This window comes from Pleurodeles waltl, chromosome 5, assembly GCF_031143425.1.
Source record: "Pleurodeles waltl isolate 20211129_DDA chromosome 5, aPleWal1.hap1.20221129, whole genome shotgun sequence".
Lineage (NCBI taxonomy): Eukaryota > Metazoa > Chordata > Amphibia > Caudata > Salamandridae > Pleurodeles > Pleurodeles waltl.
In genome coordinates this window covers 45,589,776-45,601,662 of record NC_090444.1, presented here as the reverse complement: position 1 = coordinate 45,601,662, position 11,887 = coordinate 45,589,776, and the positions used below count along the sequence as shown (strand labels likewise).

Here is an 11,887-nt window from a genome sequence, read left to right as displayed (position 1 = left end):
GTCCGGGCAACCACACATTGGTTTACAGATGTAAAAACTAGACCACCCATGCTCTAATTTTTGTGGTAGCTTGGTCAAGTAGTTAGGCTAATCTTGGAGAAGTGCAAAGCATTTTTTGTACTCACAGTACCAATAAAGCAAGACACACACTCAAAACAATAACTCAAGACTAACTGACAAAAATACTTCAGATTTTTATTAAATGTTTAAGACCAAGATCATCAAAATCGGGTAAGTACGTTTTAAGTTATGAATTTTTGAACTTTAACAAAAATAGTCTTTTTGTGAGTAATTACGCACCGGAGGAATCAATGGAGCAATACTTTTAAAATGCATATAAAATCAGGCAATGCGTTTACCACTGTCTCCTTTTGCAGGTATGTTGAGGTTAGCAGTGGGCACTACGGACCAGCTGGAGAAGTTTGGGCGGTTCCTGGTTTTGGCGGGAGCTGCTGCGGAAAGTTGTTGGAGCTGGTGGCAGGCCACTGCCGGGGACTACTTTGAAAAGCACTGCTCAGGCGGACTTGAATGTAAGTCCGGTGGGCCCCCTTGGAGTGTCGAGGTTGCAAGGGGTAAGGGACCTATAGGGCACATCTATATCTTCGGTGCAGTGCACAGGGCGGCCGGGTGCAGAGCAAATTTGTGAGCCAGGAGCTGTGCGCAAAGGTGCCCTTTGAAGCAGGAGGTAGGTCACTTTGAGGGTTGCTTGCAGGTCAGCAGGGGCGCTCTGGTGGAAGGTCCTGGTGTTTTCTAAAGTCCCTTGACTGGTGCTTCCTCCTGGTTCTTTTTCCATCTAGAGTGGACTGTCTTTCTGGTTGTCCGACATTAGGTTACCACTGCTTGGGGCAATGGTGGCGTTCAGCCGCTGGAGGGCGCAGTGCAACCAAACTTAGCACACTTGCAGGATTTATCCTCACGGTCCATTGGGTGGACTTTGGTCCAGTTGCAGCATCTGGTTCCTTGGTCAGCGAAGTTGCCGTCACTGGGTTTTTGGTCTTTGTTGCAGGAGAGTGATGCCATCACTCTGGAGGGAGATCTTTTGCAATTTTCAAAGACTGGAGATTCTCTTGGGGTTTGTAGAGTCCATCCAACATCCAAGCAACCCCTCAGCTGTGATTGTCAAGTCCTGGGTGCAGCAGGCAGGGTTTGGCACCTTTTTCTTGGTGCCGCAGGACTTCAGTTCTTGAGCCTTGGGTCTTCTTTGTTGCTGGTCTTCTTTTGTCCGTGGAATCTGATTTTCTGGTCTAGGGATGCCCACTAAATACTGTATTTAGTGGGTGTTTAGAGTAGTACCTTGTAGTGACCAATGTGGCATCTACCTTTGGGTGGCTACACCCAATTTCATGTTATGTTGAATGGTGAAAGGCTGGAAACCAGTGGTGGGAATGTTTGTAGGCAGGGTGCAGCCAGGCTCCATACTCAGTAGCAGAACGCCCACTCTACAGTAGTGGTAATGATTGTAGTTGGGCTGTAAACTCAGATGTGGGTCATGGTAGAGTTGGATCCCCCAGAGACACAGATGCATTACGGCCATCTGCAGAAATTTCTTGCAGTTATCAGCAGAGAGGCCTCAGAGGTGAATGGGATCCCAGCAGCTGACAGTGGGAGGCCTTACTCACATGGGGGCACAAGCTGCATAGGAGGCAGGTTCATGGGCATGAAGGCAAAAAAAAAACTCTTTCGGACAGAAAAGGAGGAGTGTTTATTTGCCCCAAATACCACCTCAACTTAAAACAAAGTAAATGTAACTGCACTTCGTCCCTTAAGGGGTGAGAATGTGTCTTTGTTTACTGTCACTGCAAATGTTCATGGCACAGGAACCATCCCAGTGGTGGAGCTTAACATGTGACACTTTCCCTCTCTGAATTTCCAAAACACCCCCTGTCTCCTTTGGGAACATAATCTGCCTGCGACCCCCGCTAGACCCAGAAAGATCCTACAGAGGGAGGTATGTTTGTCAAGCCTCCATTTTCTAGGCAGAGGGAACAGACTGCAATTGCCTACTTAGCTGTGCTACGTTGCTTTACCTCCTCCCTGGTGAGAGTGCCCCTACAGAAGGTAGAGTGAGACCCTACACACTCCTGACGTGCTTCGGGAGGGCAAAGAGAGTAACTTGAACTCATCTTTACTACGGGTAGGAGAGAGGCAAACATCCAAAACCATCACTGCTAGTTAGAAGAATAAGGTGTTTTACATAGTGCCATGCCAGCTGCAAATTAGTTACTGCGAAGTAATACGAAGTGGGTCAAGAAAACTATAACACAAATACAATCAGACTCATTTACCGAAAGCTAAACTTGTACGAAACTCAAGATGCAGTTAAAAACCATAAGATGCATTTAATAAGATGTCCGCTGAGAGTAAGATGTCCCCAGGGAGTAAGAAGAACATAAAATGTTCGCTGGGCAGACCCTTTATCACTCTCTGTCAGTCTGAATACAAATGGTGGTCATGTAAAGCGCTCCCTTACCTATAGAATGGGGAAGAAAAAAAAATAGTACCTTTGAAGCGCGCACAGCCAGCGAAACAACACAAACAGGCAGCCACTCACTGCCAACCAGAAGGGGTACTTCATCCAAGCACCAGAGAACAGCCAACACTACGAGAAGAAGAGAGGAAGTTCTGCTTGATGATGTCGGAAGCGGCTACTAACCAGTTAGAAGAAAGAAAAGGAGAGTGACTAGCGAAGCCAACAAATACTAAATATGTTTGGCCAGTGGGCGGGATGTAAGCCCTTTTAAGATTAGTTATTTAAATTAAAAACAAAAGACTTCGCAAGCACAGCACAATTGCTGTGCAGGTAAAACCTAAAAAGGGGTCAAAAATTGATCAAGGTAGTTCTTCCGGATCTGCACTGTTGGTGCAGAAAGAAGGGAACTGATGTCAGCGCACAGAGGTGACGCCCTTATAGGCATAGCACTTGTCACATCCAGTGCGGACAATGCTTCTGATGCCTCAAAGCCGTTCAACGCCACCTACCTGTGTGCAGAGGTACTGTTCAAGAATTTCCAGTCAGGTGCCTGAGGGAAGTCTCTATCGCATCTAAACAAATAATAAAGGATTTAAGAGAATTGCTAAAATAATTAAAAATTTATGAAAGGTAAAGTTGGTTAAGTTTAAGATGTTCAAGATGTATCAGTAAGGATTCTGAAACATGACCCGATTCTGAAACTTAACCTGTTATGCTTTTTGTGTTTAAAACATATTCACAGCTATTATAGAACTACAAGCACCATAATGCATTGTTTATATACAGTTAGAAATTGATTTTTTGTAAACAGTTAGTAAGACATTGTTTCATTTTTGTAATGTGTGTATGCAAGATTGTGCCTTTTTTAACACACACTTCACATGCTTATAGTTATTACACATCTATAATAGATAATTTCTGCCTTGCTTGTTATGATGGCCACTGGGGCCGAAGTGTCAATGGTTACAACACTAACAATTGCCTTTGGCTGAAATGTAATGGCTATCATTTCTTCCATTGGTGTTGGTCCTGTACTGCTGCCCCCTCCCTGTACAGTTTGTGTCAGATCTTCGGGCAGCGATCCTTTCTTTTGTCCTTGATCACAACCCATGCTACTCCTTTTGGATCTCTTTGATGGTCCTTTTAGTGATATGCACTGCATCATGCGGTCACAACTTCTGCTCCAAATGATTGTTTTGGCTTCTGGCACACAAATGATGATTTCCAGAACAGTCAAGCACGCTCAGCTGCACATCCCTCAACCTCGATTTCCAATTCAGCATTACAAAATATTGTCTTTCTTTTTCTTCAACCATCCTGATGAGATTCCTGGCTTGCCATTTTCAAAGTGGATGCAAGTGAATGCAGGAACACTCCTAACAATGGTCCCTGCTTCTCTCCTTACTCTTCCCACACTACACCTGTCTCAACCTTGATACGTGTATGTCATTCAGAAATTTTTAGTTAGTAATTATCAAAAACATATCATAACAATTCCGTATTGCAGTCTGTGTTGTCAATGTACATGCAATGTAGTGAATCATGTTTTGAGAGCTGTTATTTGTCATAGATTACAATTCATTATTTCACAATTTTGTACATGAGGCCTGTAGGAAAGTCACTCTTTTTGGCATGGTTACCCCCACCTTTTCCTGTTTGTCAGTGTGTTTAGACTATTTTCACTGCGATTCTTCTAACCAGGACCCCAGTGATTGTGTTCTTTCCTCTACATTTGGTTGCTGTGGTACCCTTTACACCCCAAAATTGGCACACTGGTGTACCCCTGTAAGTCCCTATTATATGGTACTTAGGTACCCAGGGCATTTGTACACCAGGGGTCCCCCATGGGCTGCACCATGTATTATGCCACCCATGGGAGCCCATGCAAGCTATGTTTGTTAGCCTGCCATTGCAGTCTATGTGAAAAAGTGCATACACCCTTTCACTGCTGATCACTGCACCAGGTCACTGTAAGTCAAACATATGGTAGGCCCTTACAGCCCAATGGGCAGGGTGCAGGTTTCTGTGTGTGAGGGCACTCCTACATGAGCTGAGGTGCCCCTATGAACTCCAGTTCCAATGCACTGGACTTCGTAAGTGCAGGGAAGTCATTTTACCTGTGTCCTGGCCACTGGTGTATTGGTGGCATGATTCCATGCACTCTAGTGTCTCCTTAGAGGAACCCCCAGTATTGCTCCTACCAGTCTTCCAGGGTTTGCGGGCCGCTGACACTGCTGCAGCCCCTCAGACAAATTTCTGCCCCCCCTGCTACTTGACCAGCTCAAGCAGGGGAAGGTAGAACATAGGATTTCCTGTTGATGCAACATCCTCTCTCTTGGAAATAGGTGTTACAAGGCTGGGGAGGGGTAGCCTCCCCACACCACCAGCTTGCTTTGAAGGGCACATTTTGTGGCCTCTTTGCATAATCCGGTTTGCACCAATTCAGGGGCCCCTGGTCCCTGCTTTGGCGTGAAACCACACAAAGGAAAGAGGAGGCACCACTCCCCTGTCCATCACTACTCTAGGGGTGGTGCCCAGAGATCCTCCAGGTGGCCATTTGATTCTGCCATCTTGGAAACAAGATGGGAAGAGGCTCCTGGGAGCATCTGGATGGTCAGGGCAGGTGACTGGCGTCAGTGACTCTCTCTGATAAGTGGTCACCCTGCAGAGTGACCAAACCCTCTGTTAGGGCTATTTAGGGACCCCATTGCGGGTGGGTCAGATTTGGTGTGCAAGACTCCACCAGGACTCCACTGCATCAGACCAATGATTTATGCTTAATGGTTTGGTTTGATATATAAAGAGTAAAAGAGATGAGGGAGTGGACCCTGATGCAGAATAATAGTTTAGGAATTGTTTTTTCACATTACAGATGAAATTCTCTATTCTCTTGAACGTCAAGAAGGGCATTTCCAATAACAAAATGCATACTGCTGAGGCTAATGACATCCTAATAATGATCTAACATGTCGAAACCACTATCCATTGTTAGAACTTCCAGTAAGACCCCTTCAAGATTTTCGGAATATACCTGATAAGTTGGTAAGATAGACTCTTAGGAATTGACTTGCTTAGTTGTCATATTAGATAGTAGATGAGGGATGGCACAGGGATTTATAAATCTGCAAATGCTAGAGAATGTTGGATTCAGACATGAGACAGGGCTTTTAGACCCTCTTCGATACAGTGTCCCACCGCACCCTATCCACCAGACTCCACACAGCAGACATACACGGCAAGGCCCATCGATGGATACACTCCTTCCTGACAGGCAGAACGCAGCGAGTCAGGCTCCCACCACACCTGTCAGAACCCACAGAGATCAGCTGTGGAGTACCCAAAGGTTCCTCGTTGAGCCCCACGCTGTTCAACATCTACATGGACCCGTTCGCCCCAATTGTCAGGAGCTACGGACTGAACATCGTCTCCATGCTGATGACACCCAGCTGATCATCTCCATGACTGAAAAACTCTCAACGGCCAAGAAGAACTTCCATAACGGGATGGAAGCAGTTGCCGCCTGGATGAAGGAGAGCTGCCTTTAGCTGAACTCCAGCAACACCGGGATCTTCATCCTGGCACCCTCCTCCTCAGCCTGGGACAACTCCTGGTGGCCCTCAATACTCAGCATCCCGCCTTCCCCACAGACCATGCACGCAACCTCGGCGTCGTCCTCGACTCAGCACTCACCATGATAAAACAGGTCAATTCCGTCGATACCACCTGCTTCCACACCCTCTGAATCTGAAGGAATATTTTCAGATGGATCCCTAGCGACTACCCCAAAACCATGACACACGGCCTGATCACAAGCAGACTTGACTACGGCAACGCCCCTATACCAGAACCACCAAGAAGAACCTGAGCAAGCTACAACAAATCCAGAACGCCTCCACCAGACTTGTCCTGAACATCCCCTGCCGAGAACACATCACAGGACATCTGAGAGATCTCCACTGGCACCACCTAGAGAAGACAATCAATTTCAAACTCCTCCTACATGCCTACAGGGCCCTCCACAACCTTGGACCAAGCTACCTCAACCACCGCATCAGCTGGTACTCCCCTGCCAGATGTCTCTGCTCCTCCCAGCAGTCAGTCACCACTGTACCCCGCATAAAGAAGTCCTCGGCTAGAGAAAGATCATTCACCAACCTTGCGGCAAAACGTTGGAATACTTTACCTCTCCACCTCAGACAGTCGTCAGGAAGGACCTCCAAGATCTGGCTCTTCGACTGAATCCTGAGGACATACCTCACAGCGCCTTGAGCCCCAATCGATGAGTAGCATGCTCTAAAAATGTATGATTGATTGATTAAGTATAACTGGAACGTGAATACTGGATCTATATTCCTGCACCCATTATAATCACTACTTCCAGTAGCAGATTCCAGTAGTAATTCCACTTTTTAAATAATTTTATGCCCATAACCTTTAACAGCTAAACATTTGGGAGGTAAACAGCTAGAATGAAGTTTTCCTGTAGGAGTTTTGATCCTTGATTTGGTTGGTACTTTACTTAAGAGAGTGGGTTATGATTAAGCAGTAATCAATGTTAGTTTCTAGATTCTTAGTTTGGTCAGTTAAAAAAGTTCAGAGGCTGTCATCATATTTCTCAGCATTTGAACTATGTGTTATTAAACAAGTCAATTTTGTTTAAGAATCGATTATGAGCTTGATTCCATCAGATAAGAGTTCATTTCACTGCAAGAACTGTTAAAAGTCAAACAGTCTTTTTTTAAACTGGAGTTCTCCGATTCCACTCAAGGGGTGCATCATCACTCAGCACATTGACTTGTAGTTTGAGGAAGTATCATCATTGTCCAAACTTTGGTTGAAGCACTCTGTCAACCTGCAAGAGACACAAAGAAATATTAACACATATAGCAATGCCCCATTTCTGCCATGTGATGGTCCACTGAGTAAGGATTCCAAACCTTTTTTCATGTGGTTGTAGGAAAGTACCATCTTGCCTGGCATGTTACCCCTATTTTTCACTGTATATATGTTGTTTTAGTTGTATGTGTCACTGGGACCCTGGTAACCCAGGGCCCCAGTGCTCATAAGTGTGCCTGAATGTGTTACCTGTGTAGTGACTAACTGTCTCACTGAGGCTCTGCTAATCAGAACCTCAGTGGTTATGCTCTCTCATTTCTTTCCAAATTGTCACTAACAGGCTAGTGACCATTTTTACCAATTTACATTGGCTTACTGGAACACCCTTATAATTCCCTAGTATATGGTACTGAGGTACCCAGGGTATTGGGGTTCCAGGAGATCCCTAGGGGCTGCAGCATTTCTTTTGCCACCCATAGGGAGCTCTGACAATTCTTACACAGGCCTGCCACTGCAGCCTGAGTGAAATAACGTCCACGTTATTTTACAGCCATTTTACACTGCACTTAAGTAACTTATAAGTCACCTATATGTCTAACCTTTACCTGGTAAAGGTTAGGTGCAAAGTTACTTAGTGTGAGGGCACCCTGGCACTAGCCAAGGTGCCCCCACATTGTTCAGAGCCAATTCCCTGAACTTTGTGAGTGCGGGGACACCATTACACGCGTGCACTACATATAGGTCACTACCTATATGTAGCTTCACAATGGTAACTCCGAATATGGCCATGTAACATGTCTATGATCATGGAATTGCCCCCTCTATGCCATCCTGGCATAGTTGGCCCAATCCCATGATCCCAGTGGTCTGTAGCACAGACCCTGGTACTGCCAAACTGCCCTTCCTGGGGTTTCACTGCAGCTGCTGCTGCTGCCAACCCCTCAGACAGGCATCTGCCCTCCTGGGGTCCAGCCAGGCCTGGCCCAGGATGGCAGAACAAAGAACTTCCTCTGAGAGAGGGTGTGACACCCTCTCCCTTTGGAAAATGGTGTGAAGGCAGGGGAGGAGTAGCCTCCCCCAGCCTCTGGGCACAGATGTGCCCAATTCTGCATAAGCCAGTCTACACCGGTTCAGGGGACCCCTTAGCCCTGCTCTGGCGCGAAACTGGACAAAGGAAAGGGGAGTGACCACTCCCCTGACCTGCACCTCCCCTGGGAGGTGTCCAGAGCTCCTCCAGTGTGCTCCAGACCTCTGCCATCTTGGAAACAGAGGTGCTGCTGGCACACTGGACTGCTCTGAGTGGCCAGTGCCATCAGGTGACGTCAGAGACTCCTTCTGATAGGCTCCTTCAGGTGTTAGTAGCCTATCCTCTCTCCTAAGTAGCCAAACCCTCTTTTCTGGCTATTTAGGGTCTCTGTCTCTGGGGAAACTTTAGATAACGAATGCAAGAGCTCATCCGAGTTCCTCTGCATCTCTCTCTTCACCTTCTGCCAAGGAATCGACTGCTGACCGCGCTGGAAGCCTTCAAACCTGCAACATAGTAGCAAAGACGACTACTGCAACTCTGTAACGCTGATCCTGCCGCCTTCTCGACTGTTTTCCTGCTTGTGCATGCTGTGGGGGTAGTCTGCCTCCTCTCTGCACCAGAAGCTCCGAAGAAATCTCCCGTGGGTCGACTGAATCTTCCCCCTGCAACCGCAGGCACCAAAAAGCTGCATTACCGGTCCCTTGGGTCTCCTCTCAGCACGACGAGCGAGGTCCCTCGAATCCAGCGACTCTGTCCAAGTCACCCCCACAGTCCAGTGACTCATCAGTCCAAGTTTGGTGGAGGTAAGTCCTTGCCTCACCTCGCTGGGCTGCATTGCTCGGAACCGCGACTTTTGCAGCTACTCCGGCCTCCGTGCACTTCCGGCGGAAATCCTTTGTGCACAGTCCAGCCTGGGTCCACGGCACTCTAACCTCCTAAGTTGTTCTCCGGCGACGTGGGACTTCTTTGTGCGACTTCGGTTGAGCACCGTTTCACGCATCCTCGTAGTGCCTGTTTCTGGCATTTCTCCGGGTGCTACCTGCTTCAGAGAGGGCTCCTGGTCTTGCTCGACGTCCCCTCTCTCTGCTGGTCCAATTTGCGACCTCCTGGTCCCTCCTGGGCCTCAGCAGCGTTCAAAAACGCTAACCGCACGATTTGCAGCTAGCAAGGCTTGTTGGCGTTCTTTCGGCGGGAAAACACTTCTGCACGACTCTCCACGGCGAGAGGGATCCGTCCACCAAAGGGGAAGTCTATAGCCCTTTTCGTTCCTGCAGAAACCTCAGCTTCTTCTGTCCAGTAGAAGCTTCTTTGCACCCGCAGCTGGCATTTCCTGGGCATTTGCCCATCTCCGACTTGCTTGTGACTTTTGGACTTGGTCCCCTTGTTCCACAGGTACCCTAGATTGGAAATCCACAGTTGTTGCATTGCTGGTTTGTGTCTTTCCTGCATTATTCCTCTAACACAACTTCTTTGTCCTTAGGGGAACTTTAGTGCACTTTGCACTCACTTTTCAGGGTCTTGGGGAGGGTTATTTTTCTAACTCTCACTATTTTCTAATAGTCCCAGCGACCCTCTACAAGGTCACATAGGTTTGGGGTCCATTCGTGGTTCGCATTCCACTTTTGGAGTATATGGTTTGTGTTGCCCCTATCCCTATGTTTCCCCATTGCATCCTATTGTAACTATACATTGTTTGCACTGTTTTCTAAGACTATACTGCATATTTTTGCTATTGTGTATATATATCTTGTGTATATTTCCTATCCTCTCACTGAGGGTACACTCTAAGATACTTTGGCATATTGTCATAAAAATAAAGTACCTTTATTTTTAGTATAACTGTGTATTGTGTTTTCTTATGATATTGTGCATATGACACTAAGTGGTACTGTAGTAGCTTCACACGTCTCCTAGTTCAGCCTAAGCTGCTCTGCTAAGCTACCATTATCTATCAGCCTAAGCTGCTAGACACCCTATACACTAATAAGGGATAACTGGGCCTGGTGCAAGGTGCAAGTACCCCTTGGTACTCACTACAAGCCAGTCCAGCCTCCTACATTGGTTGTGCAGCGGTGGGATAAGTGCTTTGAGACTGCTTACCACTCTTGTCATTGTACTTTTCATAAGAGAAAAATATACAAAACAAGGTCAGTGTATATACACATAGCCAAAAAGTTTTGCATTTCCTCTTTTCACTCTTTTCTAAGTGCTGAAAAGTACTTCTAACTTTCTAAAAAGTTCTAAAAAGTTTTAAAAGTTTTTTTTCTCTGTCTTTCTAAAAACTCTGACAAACGTTTTATCTTTTTCTATCACTTTAACTCGCTCTAAAAATGTCTGGCACAGGCCAAAATGTTGATCTGTCCAAACTTGCATATGATCACCTTAGCTGGAAAGGAGCAAGGAGTCTCTGCATAGAGAGAGGTTTGAGTGTAGGGAAGAACCCTTCCTTAGAACTGTTAATTAACATGCTTAGAGAACAGGATAAGGCCATAAGTGCCCCATCTGTTGAAAAAGTAGCTAATGGTTCTCAATCTGATCCAGGGACTCCCCCAGGAAAAGATTCAGGAAAGAAACTTCCTAGCCTGCCCATTACTAGACAGTCTAGCATAGTTGGTAATGATGATAAGCCACACCATATAAATAGTGTTGTCTCACATCATAGCAAAAGCATTTATTCCCACCATACTGGTAGTGATGTTTCTGTTAGCCAAGCTGTTAGGGTGGCTTCTGTAAGGGACAGGTCTCCTTCTGTCCATTCTCACCATACTTCTGTTTCAAGGCATGTCCCTCCCACCCACCCTGATGACAGATTGTTAGAAAGGGAGCTCAATAGATTGAGAGTGGAACAAACCAGACTGAAGCTCAAGAAGCAACAGCTGGATTTGGATAGACAGACTTTAGAAGTAGAGAAGGAGAGACAGAAACTGGGTTTAGAAACCCATGGTGGCAGCAGCAGTATTCCCCATAGTCATCCTGCAAAAGAGCATGATTCCAGGAATCTGCACAAGATAGTTCCCCCTTACAAGGAGGGGGATGACATTAACAAGTGGTTTGCTGCACTTGAGAGGGCCTGTGTTGTACAGGATGTCCCTCAAAGGCAGTGGGCTTCTATTCTATGGCTATCATTTAGTGGAAAAGGTAGGGATAGGCTCCTTACTGTGAAAGAAAATGATGCTAATAATTTCCAAGTTCTTAAGAATGCACTCCTGGATGGTTATGGCTTAACCACTGAACAATACAGGATAAAGTTCAGAGAGACCAAAAAGGAGTCTTCACAAGACTGGGTTGATTTCATTGACCATTCAGTGAAGGCCTTGGAGGGGTGGTTACATGGCAGTAAAGTTACTGATTATGACAGCCTGTATAACTTGATCCTGAGAGAGCATATTCTTAATAATTGTGTGTCTGATTTTTTGCACCAGTACTTGGTGGACTCTGATCTGACCTCTCCCCAAGAATTGGGAAAGAAGGCAGACAAATGGGTCAGAACAAGGGTGAACAGAAAAGTTCATACAGGGGGTGACAAAGATGGCAACAAAAAGAAGGATGGTAAG

General features: G+C 46.3%; 1 protein-coding gene across 4 annotated transcripts in view; it reads right to left on the bottom strand.

The window, feature by feature from the left end:
- Window positions 1-218: 218 nt before the first annotated feature.
- Window positions 219-11,887, bottom strand: part of LOC138295318 (ribonuclease inhibitor-like) — a 171,041-nt gene continuing 159,372 nt past the window's right edge. For 3 of the 4 annotated variants that reach the window (XR_011203570.1, XM_069233538.1, XM_069233539.1), the window contains one exon: window positions 5,209-7,322. Coding sequence is in view for 3 of the 4 variants with exons in the window: in XM_069233538.1 (XP_069089639.1) it covers window positions 7,253-7,322 (70 nt within the window). In the remaining variant the exon portion in view is untranslated. Of the gene's footprint in view, window positions 7,323-11,887 lie in introns of all 4 variants that reach the window. The other variant, XM_069233537.1, reaches the window with a different exon arrangement.